The 16,344-nt window shown below is 40.5% G+C and overlaps 1 protein-coding gene across 3 annotated transcripts in view; it reads right to left on the bottom strand.

The window, feature by feature from the left end:
- Nucleotides 1-221: 221 nt before the first annotated feature.
- Nucleotides 222-16,344, bottom strand: part of AFAP1 (actin filament associated protein 1) — a 184,823-nt gene continuing 168,700 nt past the window's right edge. For all 3 annotated transcript variants that reach the window (XM_019526082.1, XM_019526081.1, XM_019526083.1), the window contains 4 exons: nucleotides 10,518-10,682; nucleotides 9,779-9,969; nucleotides 9,011-9,172; nucleotides 222-3,553 (listed from right to left, as the gene is read on the bottom strand). In XM_019526082.1, the coding sequence (XP_019381627.1) occupies nucleotides 3,527-3,553; nucleotides 9,011-9,172; nucleotides 9,779-9,969; nucleotides 10,518-10,682 (545 nt within the window). In that variant the 3' untranslated portion in view covers nucleotides 222-3,526. The remainder of the gene's footprint in view (nucleotides 3,554-9,010; nucleotides 9,173-9,778; nucleotides 9,970-10,517; nucleotides 10,683-16,344) is intronic.

Here is a 16,344-nt window from a genome sequence, read left to right as displayed (position 1 = left end):
GCCCTGGGTGCTGAGCAAGCTGGGCTATGTATGCCTCTGCTTCCACATGTGTCTAACTGATTACAGCCTATTCAAACAAGCCATGATTAATGCAAGGCAAATTTTATTTTTTCTGTATCTAATCCATTTAAGACACCATGCTCAGTTCAGTGCCATCAGTGCTAGGCTGTTTGTGTTCATATCACGACCATGCCAAGAAACAGTGACACAAATACATTTTGTTTTGACAGGGTACCTTTTATTAATAATTCTCATGAATCTGTCACACCTAGGAGGTGTCAGTCTTTTTTCACACTCTGTAAGACTTCTGGGAGAATAAACTAGAAAGGCAGAAAGTTAATTGAAGCTACTAAGATGCACATTGGTAGGTGGGTCTATTTTGGATTTTTTTTACATGATTTTCCATGAATGTGCCTCTAAAATTAAATATGTTGAGAGAAATACAGTAGAAAGAATATATTTACAGTCAATTATAATGAGCACTGCCAACATATCCAATAACAAAAATAAAACAAAAACTTTGTCATGTATCTTGCATGCTTTTTTTCACAGAGATTTTAAATACGATTTTGTTTTTTAAAAAATACAATAAGGAAATAATTACATTCTTAATATGAGAACATTATCTTACAACATACAGCCAGGGTCAATTATTTTGAAAGTGTCTAAAATAAAAAATTGATACTACATTAAGTATTCTCTGTTAGAAAAATCAAATCACCACAATCCTCTTATAAAAACACCTTTGGTCCCCTAAAATTATGATCCCATATTTTAAAAAGTATAACAAAAAGCACCTGATACAATAATAGGAGTTTGTTGAGGAAGCACACAATTTTCTCAAAAGACACTGAATCGTGATGGTTTAAAATACAAATTTTTGTCATGCTGGCCTATTGCTGAGTTTTGCCTGGTGATTTTTCAGTTTAAAAACTTTAAAAAAGCAAGCTCTGTTGCTTTTCAGTAAAAACTGTACAGTAAAAGTAATGTGAAACAAAATGTGTATATTTCACAGCCCTGAATGAGGTCTGTAAGGAGGTTATTTCAGGCTTTGAATGATTTTTTCTTAAAATACCTTGGCCATTATATTCTTCATTATAGAATAGATTTCACAAGTACGCTAATGCAAAATGTTAGCAATATTTAGAAATGTTTAACTGCAGTATGTTTGGGTGAAAATAGTTCTTTGCAAGGGATAGGGAAGAATATGCTTAATCTTGTCCATAATACTTCATTTGGATTGGGCACTAAAAGGTGCCATTCTTAAAAGTATATGTGGCAGAGTAGAAGACCCTATTATCATCATTAATGGGAGCTGTGCAGACTTTAAAATTTTTGTTTGATTACAGGAATTTGCACACTCCTATCTCAGGCATGGACTCAAACTTTAACTCCAGCCTCCTCCCAAATTGAACTTCACAATGGAGATGAGAGTCACAAAGCCAAAACTTGAAAAACTAATTAGTTAGGCTAATGATTATTTGGTGTTACTTGATGTGGGACCAGTTTGTAATGGTAACTATTTTGTTGTCAAACACATTGACTAGAGGCCTAATTTGCATCATAAATATGTACAGATATAAATTAAATATTTATTGAAATATACAAATAAATAACTTATTTTGAAATAAAATGCCTAAATGAATTTTTTGCATCAATTTGTTTCCTGATGTTCGTGGGATATTTGTAGTCCAGTCATGCAGCATAACATGTGCCCTCCACCTATAAAGTGTTAATGGCAATCTATTGTAGAATATAACATCCTACTTGGAATAATGAACACTGCTAACATTTATTTCCCTACTGTATTTGCATTTAAAAAATATGTACTAAGAGAAGGAAGAACCTTCTGCCATTTAGGGCTAGCACTGAGAGCAATGGGAGCCTTGTCATTGACTTTAATGGGAAACAGGATCAGGCCTTTAGTAGTGGGCCATTATGGACCAGGCTTTCAGTATTCAGCCCCCACAACCCCGCATGGGTTTTTCAGGAACCTTTGTACACTGAAACCTGAAAAATGTGGTCTCTGGTCCCAAACCTAGTCTCCTTCCATGCAGATCTCCCACTGATGTCCTCTTGCATTCCCCAAGTTTTGTATAGGTCTATACATTGACAAAGCAATATACATTCTTACTAATGACAACTATGATAGAACTGCAGGCAGGTGACGAAGGGATATTTTTTTCTTACCTTATTACAGCGTTGCCAACTCTTCTCACTTCTCTGATATATTTGGTGCCTTAACCCCTGGAGGCCAGTGACTATTAGAATCTCTATTTTTTCCCTCAAAATTTCTAGCCCTAATGGTTATGAACAAAACCTGGAAAACACAACCTGAGTATGCCTAAGGCACCCTAAACCAGAAGGCAAATAAAAAGAGTAAACACTTCTTTTTATAAAACATCAAGATTTTTAAGAAGATGATATGAGTTTTTTGGATGTTCAACTGGCAATAATGCATGCAACTTTCCAGGAGTGATGTAAATACAAAAGGGAGAACAGACCTTTGTATCAATTTTGCAGAGTAAAAGGAAAGATTCTGTTTCTTGGCAAAAGACCATGAGTCTGTTCAAATATCTCTGTCACATCTCACTTTATCACTATTGTGTATAAAGGAGAATAGAAATAATTCCCTCAGCCTGTCATCCTCAAAAACAGTGTCTGAGATCTGAAAGGAATGAAGGAAACAAATATAGCCACGTTCTAAAACTCAAATTTAACAGCAAGCAAAACCAAACTACATGAGCTATTTAAAATTGCCATTATTAGTTCAGAATTAATTTTAATGGCTGTCTCTTTGAGAGATGCAGAAATGAAGCACTTTGTTGCCTTTTGAAAATCAGGAATAATATAGTTCTCAGATCATATAGGAGAGATCCTGATAACAAAAGCATGTGTCCAAAATGCATCAAAAAATGCTTCACAGTGGAATTGTGAAGATGCAGAGAAGGGCTTCTGACTTCCCAGCTTGAGCAAATCGTATCACTTCTGCGGCTATACTGTATTTCTTCAGTGTCTAGCCATGTAAACAGGTAATAGCTGAGTGAATCCTAATAAGTAAGCTTGTGAAAAGTCCTCTCCCAACAACTTTTATGGTAGAATTCTGAAAGTCAAAATAAGCCTTAACAGTACATCACGTCTAAATTGAACTGATTTCACTTAAGGCTTGAAAACACCCACCAGTTTTCATTTCCTTTCTGGATTTCTAATGCAATGCAAATGTTGGTTTAATCCATTTCAGCAATGTAAATCTCAATTGCAACTATATGCTCCTTTTACATTACTAAGATTTTTACAAATAAAGTTGGGGAAAAAGTTACAGGTAATAAAAAGGGGCGCACTTAGTTACACAGTAATACAGTAGAGAGTACAGACAAATGAGGGCCAAGCTACCTATAACTTAATAGAATTATAGAACCTCTTATGCTGTATCACTTGACACCACTCCACAGATGAGTCTTTCGCAGCCTATGTCTTGATCCATACTAGATAAGCCCTTTATACAAAGAAAATGTTCTTGCTGTGTTTAGGTTCCATTTTTCATCTCCCATTCCTGGAGGGGGGGAAAAACATAAGGAACTGTTACAGAAACCATAATGTCCAGAGATTCAGTTAGATCTAGCTATGGGTCTGATCCCAAGCCAATTAAACTCAATGGGGGTCTTTCCATTGACTTCAAAGGGCCTCTACTCACAAGTAATGGAATCTCTGAGGCACTGAATTTGTTTTACAATTTGGAAAAACACAAACAGAGGAAATATGCCCCCTTCTATACAAATACGTAATTTGTACTACAGAGTAGCTGCATATTCACATTTTCTTTGGGCTAAAGTGCCTTGAAGCCTTTTCTTTACTAACTGCAAATCTGCAAGGCATAACTAGTCAGCAGAAATACAGAAGGGTCAAATGACAAAGGATTAATTAAGCAATGCTGCATGTTCAGCCTTATACAAATAATAGGAAGGCTGGCTACAGATATGAGATGGTAGGTAAGGACTTTCCAATTAACCCTGTGTGGGGTAAGGACCCCTCAAGTGTAGACCATTTCTTGAAGGGCTCCCAATCCCGATGCATGTGTAGACAGTGGCGTTTTACCATGGAGCGACTTAGTCTATTCTTCAATAAAGCAGTAAAGCACCAAGCAAGGCTTAATGGCTCAGGCATTGAATCTGAGGTAAGGAACAAGGATTCCTGAATTTGATGCTCATCACATCACTGTTCATATTTGTTTTCTACATACTCAGTCTTAGCTCAGGCTCCATTACTGCTGCTTCTGCCACTTCAATAGCATTCTGAACACAGTTCCTCTACTGGGCCTTCACTGGGAGTTTGGCTATTGACTTGAAAGGGAGAACAACTGATCCTCTCAGGGGTATTTCCAGCCTACAACTCTGGCAGAAGAAATTATGCAGGTGTGATGTACATGTACGGTTACATTCTTGGAGAGGGTGCATCATGCTGTGCAGGGCCCAGGTCTGCTGTGCTCCTGCACCAGCAGTACACAGAAACAGAGGACGGGAGGCAGGGATAGGCTGGACAAATTTACTAAACCAGCCCCTTTAGCCAGGACATGTTGAAGCCATAGAGCTTCTTTAGTCTCAGTGGAGCAATCACCCAGTTGTTCTGCAGCCAGGTGCTGAGGGTAAGATTTTTTCCTTTTTCCCACCCCAATCTCTGTGCAGAGATACTAAGCAGGCATAATTTGTAGAGCTAGAAGGAAAACAACTGACTGCTTGTACATTTTACATTACAGAGTCCTTGGATAAAAATAAAAGCAACCCTGTCAGCAGGGACCAGAAAGCTTCCATCTACACTGCCTCATCAACAGGCTCCAGAGTTAGTCTTCCGCGTGTTGTTTCCTTCCGATTCAAGAATCTTGCACTCTTGGTGCTCAGTAGCCAGTTTCAGCAGTGGAGAGGGTTATAGACAAACCTATAGTTTGGTGGTTACAATAGTATCCTGGGAAATAAGAGGTTTAAGTTGCCTCAGACTAAAATAAGCCTAGAACCAATTTTTGGGTAAAGGCTTTAACCACTAGGCAATGTGCAAGAGGTGTCCTCACTACCACAGCTATAGAAGAAGTGTTGTGCTTTGCACTGATGGCATGCAGCTGTCAGAGTTAGGCAGTCTGAAGTGGGCACTCTGAATCCTGAGATGATGGAGTTGCCTAATGGACTAAGACAGGGGCTGTCAACCGGGGGTACGTGCGGGTGGGGATGGAGCGCCACCACCCACACTCCATGCCGTCACCTCCCAGGAGCAGGGCGGAGGTGGGGGCAGGGGCAAGAGCAGCAGCACCCCCCTGCAGGTCGTACAGGCGTTGCCTGGCAAGCTGGATGCAGGGGTGGAGGAAGGGTACCTTGCACGTGGCCACCTCCACTACCCACCACGCTGCACTGCCACCACGTGCTGCTTTCCCATGGCCAGTTGTACGTGCGGCTCCACGGGCTGCTGATGGGTAGCACGCGATTGGCCAGGTGTGAGGCCCGTGGAGCCGCGTCTGCGACTGGCCATGGGAAAGTGGGGTACAGTGGTGGCATGCAAGGTCCCCCCTGCATCTGGCTGCCACTACCAGAAGGTTGAAAACCCCTGGAATAAGATGCCTGAGCTCTGAGGAGTGTGGTTCACTGTAGGTGCCAAATGGCTCACTGTAGGCCCCTCCTTACTACACTGCCTTATGGAGGTGGCTAATTCTCTCCATTGACTGTAGTAGGATCCTAAGTGCTTAAACTTTCAATCTGGACTGACCTCCTGGGGCAAGGTATCTAATTTTTGGCCATGTCAGCATGTAAGCAGAAGTGCTTGTGGTGATGATGTAGATCTGGACCAATAGGTGCATCACTCCTATGTCATATGTCAGCTATAGCCCAGGAACCCAGGGGCCTATAGTTGGTGTCCCATACGGCTGTATGAACATCATTAGTTCCCAAAGAGGATAGATATAAATTGCTTAATTGAAAATATAATATACAAACAAATCCAATTTCTTAATTTTAAAATTAAATGTAAAATTATGAATAACCTATAGCCTAAACATATTATAATATATGCACATAAGCAAAATTTAAAGTAATATACTTTAAATATAAACAACAGTACATTTGCTGCCAAAGGTTTAAAGAACGCCAAATCCTGGAATCAGAATGGAAGTCAATGGCTTATTGCCTGGAACTAGAGCCTGTTGAATGCTAAATCAAATTTTTTCCATATGCAGTATTTTCATTATTCACATTTAAGATACTTTTATTTAACTAATAAGAAGAATGAAATGTTGGTTTTTGCACATGTTGATGCAATTCCAATTATTCTCTAAAAAGAGCTTGACACGAAAACATGAGTAAGAAATTAACAACTACATAGAAGCACATGATTCACCACTTTCAAACAGAATAAAAAAGGAAATAAATTTATATTCTGAATTCAGAATATGCATACAGACATAATGTATCTCCTGTTTAGCAAACAGAATTAACACATTTATTATAACTATTATATTTATCAGTATATTTTAATAACCACTAACCAGCCACTGAGAATCAACTTTTTCAGGAAAATAAATTAAAAATACAAATACAAAACAAGCTGAAAACCAATAATTTAAACCAATCCATCTTCCTCCATGTCTACCACCATTAGAGAATTGTAGAAAAGTAGGGCTGGATGACCTCAACAGGTCAGCTCACTCAAACCCTTGCTCAAGGCAGGATCCTCCCTGTCTAAACCATCCTAGGCAAACATTTCTCTAAACATTTTCTAATCCCCCTTAAATCCCTGTGTCCTTTAAGATTTGGGTGCAGGAGGTCTCTATTCTAACATCCTAATATATTCTACTATTCTGCAAGATGTTTCTAACAAAAGAATTCAGAAACAAGTTACCTCAACTAGAGCCCCAAAGTCCCACTATATAATCTAGCACTTCATTAAGAAAAGCTTCAGAAAAAAGGGCTGCTACCACTGAGAGTTGAGTATAGGACAGAGATATGTGCCCAAAGAGTAACCATGAAGCATTTTAAGAAGAAAAATGATGGAAAGTATCAGATAAAAAAAAAACAAAGTTTGACTGTAAGTAAACACCCTGTAACATTGTGAGATTTGCCAAATATTAAGGAATGGCATGCTCGTACTGATATGAAATCAGACTCACTCCCACACACTATGATGGAGGTTACATGTGCTGAGCCGAATTCCACACTTTGAATACTCACAGGCAACTCCCACAACTTAGCCGCATCAACTATTGCCAAATGATTTAAGCTTATTCATAATTACATATGGCCGAAATATTAAGGGCCAAATTCCACCCTTATGCAATTCCCATTGAAAGCAGCGTCCATTGCAGGTGCATGGTTGAGGGCAGAATTGGGCTATCCAGTTGTAGATGGGCCAGTGCAGCTACAGTCATAGAGGTAAATGTCTCTATTAGTATTTGGTGTGTGAGGTTTTATGAAGAGGCAGAAGCAGTCCTTAAAGCTGTATTCATTATCCTGATCCTTTTCCACTGAGAGGAACCATGTATGGTAGTTCTGCAGCTTTTTTAATGGCCTGTTCTTACAACCAGGGTTCTTCTAGATGAGAATCTGATTAACCAGTAGTGAGAATCTGCTTAAACCTTTCATCTACAATTAACAGAACAGATTCTGCTACTCTAATCAAGTCTTCTAGGTTGCAAAATAACTTGCACTTGTCTTGTCTTTGTGCTTTTTAAAAGGGCAAAACTGAAGCACAAAATGTATTGCTGGTTTACCTTATATCATGTTAACAGCATAGCAAAGATGGAACTAGAGCCCAGTTTTTTAATCTCTCAGCTCTATGCTCTAACTCCTGGAAGGCAGTCCCTTACTAATGCTTTTCTAAAAGCACTTGTGAATTTTACCACATCCTCACTGCAAATGTACATACCAGATAAAAAATGTATTTGCTCTATCAGTAACGATGAAATAATACTTAAAGCATTTTCTGCAACACAAGTACTGCTGTTTTAAATTAAATCAAGCAGTGCCCTCTAAAAAGCAGATGAGTGAAATTATTGTTTATCATTGCAATTAGCAATGAACTGACCAAAATAACCGGACATCTCGCGGTGCCTGTAGAGGTGCTGTGAGGCACTGCAATTACAGTGTACTGAAGCAGACTCAATTCATCAAGTCTGCTAAAGTGTGGCAATTACTGCGCTTCAGACAGCCTCTGCATCTTGTGCATCAGTGTCCCTGTGTTTCAAAATGGCAGTGGGGGCACTTGAACTAAAACTAAATGAGCTTTAGTTCAAGCACCCCCATGGCCACCCTGAACCACAGGGATGGTGATACACGAGATGCTGTGGTGCTTTAATCAGAGCAATTCTCAGAGCCTAAAGAATGCCCCCAGTCTCCAGAGCACATGTAAAAATGCCCTTGGGGCCTGATGCCACAACTACTATTCCTATTTACATCATGTATCAGTTGCTCAGAAGTAGTAATACATTGCTAGCCAATTCAGCCAGGCCCCAAGAACTGTCGGGCACAATCCCTTTAACATAAAGTACAAACAGCACTAAAAGTTACAGCAGTAGCACAGGAATATAAAGCATCAGGCAGATATTTTGCCAGGTATTAAAACAAATCACACCAATCTAATTTTACATGAATTATATAGAAAGAGTAAAAAAATGCCTTCTCAGTGCTAAACTTATTAACGTTACTGAGTGTGACTGAGAAGGGCAATCTGCTTTATCGACATTTACCTTGCATAGGAAATCTGTGCAGAATGCAGAAAAAACAGTCAAATCAATTCTTAATATTTCTATTCTTCTGTAATCTAGTTCCCAATATTCACTCCTGTGCAGGAGACAAGCTCAAGATCATAAAGAACTTAAATCATAATTTATAATATTTAGACTTTGGGCCAGCCCTTTGTGCAAACTAATTTCACCCCAGGGAATTCAAGGAGCAGGAACCTCAAAGAATGAAGGCAAAGAGAAACATGTGATGAAAGACAAGGACAGAGGAACAAAGCCAGGCACAGGTCTTCTCACCTTTGCTTTTCTAAGTACATGGCCTCGACAAGGAGAATTACTTGATGAGGAAGGTCTCTTCAGAGCTGCTGCACTATTCACAGGTACTGAGCATTCAGTATCACTTGTATCACAACTGGAGATAGGGGAGTTTTCCATAGTTCGGTGCTTGAATATTGGAGACTGAAAGATTGAAAATAACTTAGGTAAAGTTTCTTTAAAATATACATATAAAAAACTCAGTATTTACCTAAGTATAGGACTGCAAAAAAATTACAAGAACAGTTTTAAAGCTAAGAAAATTATGTTGACAGCCTTTTCTAAAAATGAAGTCCTCATTATGATGGTAAAAGTTACTTCCTGAATGACAGCTGCTTCAGTTTCCTCTCAGTGACTTAACAGCACTAGTGACTGGGTGATTCATGAAGCTGAATCAATAAGTTTGTCCATATTAGTAACATTGTAATATTGATGGTCTATTAAATTTTGGTGGTTCAGGAACTGAGTCTGAGTTAAATGTTCACATAGCTCTGAGGTGAAATGGGGCATCATTATCATCATATGTTGCGTATCATTCCGTATGTATCAACTCAATTTCACTGTAGAAGAGGACAGTAGATGTGGACAAGAACAGTAATAAATAAGAAACCACTTCGGGTGCTTTAATTTCATGATTTGTTTTACAGAAGAGATCTGGCTTTGCAAGATGTTTTGCACCTCAACTTCTTGTTTCATGAGAGTCGAGAGCACAAAACACTTCATGCTGATATAGTTCTTCCGTAAACTCACCTGTGGGCTTGAGGTTCCTGATTTGGGCTCAATGGCCAATCCTAGTGTAATGCCTCCAGCCAAGGCTTTCTTCAAGCTCTCTTTCACCTCAGTCAGTTCTAACTCCAAACTGACACGCTCGCTCTCCTTCAGCTTACATTCCTCTTCCAACTTCTTTAACTTATCTTCAAGAATCACTTGGGTTTTCCTGCCTGCCATTCACAGAGTTGGTGTTATTCCAACAGCCGGCCAAAACTGACAGACTCAGCTCTAAACAGTACTCATTTTCATTTCAAAAGAGGGAACAAAAACTAAAATTACTGGCTTCCCCAAATGCTATTCAATATGGAAGATTTCAGCCTCAGTCAAATAAAATACTTAGTGCCTTTTGGATGAGGGTATGGGGGGATGGACAGAGGTTTTCCTGTGGCAACTGCAAAGTTATTTTTCAGTAGATCTGTGGGTTTTAAAGAAGTGCACGCAGCCAGTGATAACAACAGCGTAACCTCTTGCATTTACACTGGCGTTACTACCTTCTCTGGCACTGGATTAGTATGTTTCGCATTGATTGGACAAATAGCACAAAGATATTCTCATTTCAGTTATAGTCTACTTCATATATTTTTGCATTCAAAATTAACCATTAAAACATAGCAAATAGTTCTGACTTTTTAAATGTACTCAGTAGAAGGAAATCATTTAGTTCACTTAACCACCATTTGCAGAGTGCATGAGCCTAGAGCAAGAAAAAACCTCCTACCAGCATTGACTTCAATGGCAGCTCGTAAGTCTTTCCTTTCTTTTCGGAGTTGAGCCAACCTATTCCGCAGAGCTTCTTTCCTCTTTAATAATTCCTCCTCTTTACTTTGTAACCTCTTTGCATCTGCTTCCACCCGATTCTTGCCATATTTGTATTGATCAGCATCTACACAAAATATTAAAATATAACTGTTTATTTTATGTGATAAATTGCCCTCTGCATGGCTCCAGATTCAAAGTAGGCTACTTCAAAGAATGCCAAACAAATTTTTCAGATAAAACCCCCATCCCTGAACTTCTTGTTCTCAACTTTGTGACTCTCACCCAGCTTTGATTACAATGTGTGCATATCTTTGATCTTCCCCCAAGAGTTCAGTTTGCTTAATATGTTAACTGCTTTAGAAAAAGTAAGTAGTAAATCAACTCTCTACCCATCTCTTCAACCAATCTATAAAACTTTTTAAAGTTTGAAAATGAGAGTAAACTTTTTTCTTTTCACTGGCTTTTCCAATATTTCCTGCTTCAGCACAGTTGCTGAAATAATCCAAGACAGATTTGTTCTCTAGATACACCTGGAAGAGATAGAAATGAAAATACCAGACACTTTACAAGAATCTCTAAGAATTCCAGGCTGTACAGAGTACAGAACAGGTTCTGATAAGCATGTCTGCGTTCCATCGGTTTACCCAGACTGAAAAAAAACCCTTTAAAAGCAGACTTGTTTGTTAACTGAATGCTGAAGTTAGAAAAAGGACAATTTCCCTTCTATGCCAATACTCCATGTCCCAATGGAAGGGTTGCTGCTTCTGGGCATGTACCTTTTCTTTTCTGACAGTGAATTGTGGGAAAATCAGATGAAATGGGATGTGTCCTCTCTCCCTCGCCTAGTCCAGAAAATTTGGTTTAAGATCCTATATCCTCTGTGGGAATCCCTATACCCTTCATTAAGAAACATGGGTTAGACATGCAAACACCTCTGGGCTCAACAAACCTCTTGGGCTTTGACAAACTGTCCAAGTATTTTGTAGCCATGCAAATTTAGAGTAGGCAATCAGACTTCATTAAATTGCAGTTGTTGGTTTAATTCTAATAGGATACAATTAAATGTCTACAAAATCCCAATAGTTTCATATTGTCATATTAATTAGCATGTATACTGCAGTAGCACTTAGTAGGTCTTAACCAGGTTGTGGTCCTTGGGCTACAATAGTCTGTGGAATGAAAAAGGTATTAACAGAAGCTTCAAACTAAAACTGCTGAATTTAAAGGACTTGGTAAACTGTTCATAAGCTGAAATAGCTCTTTCCCCTCCCTAGTGTTTCCTTTTCTGATGTATTTAGGGAGCAATGATATCCACTCTTAGACTCTGTTTTGCTAGACAAGATGAATCAAACTTGTTTTAGTTTCCTCTCAGAAGAACACTTCTCCATTTCTCTGAACCTGTTCCAGTTTCAATTTGCCTTTCTTGAGTATGTATGACCAGAACTGGACACATTATTCCAGAAGAGATCTAACCTTTACTATTTCTCATTTTAGTGGAAATACCTTACTTGATACAGCCTAGATGTATATTTGCCTTATGCCTACATTATTGTAAGCATTCAGAGTTATCCTTGGCTTGCCCACATATTTTTTCTCTCTGGTGTTTTCCATCTGGTGAGTCTCCCACTTATTGCAGGAATTCTTATCTAAAGTTGAACACCTTAGACTTTATCATCATCTCGTAAATACATTTAGACTGGAAATTTGAAGAACATATCTAACCAGAATGAGAAATGAGGTTCCAGAATGGCCTTCTAGCCAGAGTAGTAGAGGCAGAAACCTGACTAGTTTTTAAGCTGAACTTGATACGTTTATGGGAAAGGATTTATAATGTTCTTGTCTTTGACAGCAGGGGGCTGTATTCAGTGATTCAGGAGGCCTTTTTTAGTCTAGTGTTTCCTATATCAGGAGAACACCCCATTTTAATTATTTCAGCCCTCATGGTCATCCAATTATTCTTGCACTCTAGGAGTCAGAAATACATAGCCTGCAGAGCCAGGGGACTTTGGCAGCATGTCAGTGGCAGGGATGGGGAGGGAGTTCACCCATTCATGGCTGGGGGTCAGGGACAAGCAGAGAAAAGCAGTGGCTGGATCTGAGCCAAGTTGTTCCAACCTGCAGCTCCAAAACCATGCCCACGGTGTTGTATGCTATTACAATCCTCCTCAGTATTAACAACGTCTCACAACTATGTGTCATCAGTAATTTAAATTAGTGTTCTTCTGCTTTTCGCACCAAAGTCATTAATATAAACATAAACTAAGATAGAATTCATCAAGGATCAGTTGGGAAATCCATTAGGAACCTCCCTCTCATCCAGAATTATTGTTTTAACAGTATGCATGGTCATCACCCAGGTTCTAGCCCATCTTCCAGTTCTTGTAATTGTTCCCATCTACTCCAGTCTCCCTACTAATTTACCAAAGGGCATTGTATCAGATAGCTTACTGACGTTCACATAAGTTAGATAGACTCTATTTCCTTTTCTAGGAAAATAGATATCTTCTCAAAGATACCAGGCTTGTCTGGCACCATCTACCTTTGAAACATATGTGATAAATGTTGTCCCATTTCCCATTTGTCTCTATGCCTTTTATTCTTTTCTCCAAAATTTGTTCTAACAAGCCATTTTTCTAACAGGTGTATAATTGCCCAAATCAATTTTATGCCCCCCATCCCCTTTTTTGTACATCACCATCCTTGTTGAAAACATGCACATTATTTAGTGAGCTTTTGGATGACAGAGATATCTCTACTTCATTCTCACTGCATAGCACTCCTACTTCTTTCCAAATTCTCTTTTATTTAAATGTCTGAACAACCTTTTCTGTTTAATTTCCTTTTCGTGGTCTAACTCAGCTTGTCTTCTGGAAGTTCTCAATTCCCAGACCTCTCAGATACAGCATTCTCCACTCAGCAATCTTTTCTTTCCTCATTTCTTTTTATTTTCCGCTTATTTTTCCAGTGATGGCTCATCCAAGAGCCTTTATAAACAAAGTCTGGAGCCCATCAATTCAAGTTCCTTCCTCTAGCATGGTATACAAATTACTACAGGTAAAAGTACTCTGCAACCTTGAATGTAAAGAATATCCAAGCTGGCATATTCCTGAATATTCAGATCTTTGAGCTATATACTCCAGTTCACTTCACAAGCTGATTCCCTTAGTTCATGGGTGGGTAAAATATAGCCCATGGACTGGATCTGGCCCGCCAACTGCTTGGATCTAGCCTGCAGCTGCCCTCACAGCAATCTGCGTGGGACTGAGCCCCACCCAGGGCAGCTAGCACTGTGCTCCTGCCCATGCCCACTGACCCCGCTCCTGGCTAGCATGCACAGCTCCCAGCAGGGCTGCTCCCAGCTGTCCAGGTATTCCCTTTGCCTTCAGCAGTGATTCTTCCTCCTGCTCCTGCTGCACCACTCCAGGCAGGGACGAAGCTTTAGCTGGGTGGCTCCTTCCCAGCATGCAGGGCTCCAGCTCCAGGATGACTTCCACCTGCTCAGCTGGGTTTTGTGCACTGACTGGGAATGGGGCCAGCAAGAGCAGGCAGAAGCACAACACTAGTTGCCCCAGCAGGGAGCGGGTGGTGCTCAGTCCCATCCATGCGCTCCCTGCCCCCTCCTGCCTCCCCTCACCCCAGCCGGCTCCCAGAACCTAGCACCCAGGCAGCCTCTGCCCGCCCCCCCGCCATGCATGTACCCCCCTTCACACATTACACACCTCCTCCCACATGCAGGGGCGTGCAGAGAACAGATTGTGGTGTAGGTCTGGAACCCAGATGAGAACATCCCAGCCCCACACTGTCTCTGTCCCGAGATCCTGGGGTCTCAATGAAGTCTGTCTGGGAGCTGCATGGGCATGGTGTGTGGCTGGGTGGGTGGGAGCTGCCCCCGGGACTGGGATCTTGGGGCAGTGGCAGTGCAGGGCCAGGGCCCAGGGCAAAGGTGTGATCTGTTTCCTGCATGCCCCTCCCCTGCGCCCATTGCAGGGGTGTGTAAGCAGCGGACTGTAGCTCTTCCCCAGGCCCTGCATTGTCACTGTCTCATGACCCCGCCACATATCCTGGCCTTACCCATCCATCCTGCTCCCAAACAATGCTTCACACCAACTCAGCCACAGCCACATCCCCCATAGGGAGTTTTGGTGAGGTGTTGGGAGGGGTAGGAAGCGGGGTGCCGACCCAGCCCTTGACAGCTCATCAAAAAACTCTCTGCGTGGCCCCTGGGCCCAAATAATAACCCACTCCTGCCTTCGTCTATCAGTTTGTCCTCATAAAAATCAAGAACTTAACTACTTACCTATGCTTGTTTATCCTTTCATTTAACTTAAAACAAACCGCCTCATCATCATCTACTCTGATGACCTGATCTTATATAACCCTATTGCTATTTACCAAAACCAAAACTAAAATAGCAATAGCATCTTGTTAATTCAGTGACTTTTTGGTGAAGAAATCTGTTCGCTATCATATCCAGGAATATCTGGCCCTTATTTTTATTATCAGAATTTGTTTTCCATTCTATGTCTGGAAAGCTTAAGATTTCCATGACAACACAATTCCAGTAGTATTTTTCTTTTTACCGACATTGCAGAAATCTCTATCAATATAAAGATCTCTAAATCTAGAGACGATTGCAGGCTGTCATCATTACCTTTGTGAAATCTCTTTTACTTGCCTTCCCTAAAGTGATTTTAACCCTAAGAGATTCTGTTTTATTCATGCTATGTCTTTTAATTTCTTTACATTTACTAACATGCACAGCTACACCACTGCCAAGTCACGTTCTAGTCATGACATCATTCCACCCTTGAACCTTATCCCTATAATAACTTATTTCACACATCCTACACCAATCGTTCTCTTTCCTTTTGGTGCCCCAGTTCCTTGCATTAGCATACAAACATTCCAGTTATTTCTTGCTGGCCATGCCAACTTTCCTACCTGACAGCTATTCTTGACTAATACTTTCTCCTTGCTGTTCACTGACCTAAAACTTGGCACAAACCATAAGGCTATCCAACATTTTTCTGCCTACCTTAGTTTCAAATTCTATCTATCATCTATACAAGCCCCAGTCCAAGAAAAATCAGCATCCCAGGTACTTAATTGGAATTTGTTACAAAAAATTCTCTATGAGTACTTCTCAGTGGTCAAACATCCAAAAACCTCTCTCAACACTGATCTTTTGAGTCAAATGTTGATCTTTCATGCTCTTGTCATGCCTTCATCTTCCTCCCCATGAACCAAAAGACATCCCAAGATCATCTGAAGTTCCAGTTGTTTTCCTTAGCTCGGCATCTTTCCACTGCAGTAGGAACCTGCAAAGGTCATTTGTCCCAACATGAAGGAAAAAAACCTTGGATTCTTTCCCGCTCCTAACTGAATACTTGTCAGCCTCCAGAACGTATTTCATATTATTGTTCCTGATAGAGACCACACCCTTCTGTACTGTGGATCCATCTTGGAGATGGGCCTGTTTCATAGTTACATAGATTTAGGGTCGGAAGGGACCTAGTAGATCTTCTAGCCCGACCCCCCACCAGGGCGGGAGAACAACAAAACCCCAAAACAAGAAACGGGACTCAAATGAGTCTAGCCAGGTAGGCATCCAGCCTCTTCTTAAAGACCCCCAGGGTAGGAGCCAGCACCACTTCCCTTGGAAGTTGGTTCCAGCTCCTAGCCGCCCTAACTGTGAAGTAGTTTTTGCGGATGTCCAATCTATACCTCCTCTCCATCAACTTGTGCCCATTACTCCTTGTTATGCCAGCGGGCGCTAGGGGAAACAG

This window comes from Gavialis gangeticus, unplaced genomic scaffold, assembly GCF_001723915.1.
Source record: "Gavialis gangeticus isolate Ggan-Ray unplaced genomic scaffold, GavGan_comp1, whole genome shotgun sequence".
In the NCBI taxonomy this organism is placed as follows: domain Eukaryota; kingdom Metazoa; phylum Chordata; order Crocodylia; family Gavialidae; genus Gavialis; species Gavialis gangeticus.
Note: the sequence above shows the minus strand (reverse complement) of the source record. Positions and strands in the feature narration are given on the sequence as shown.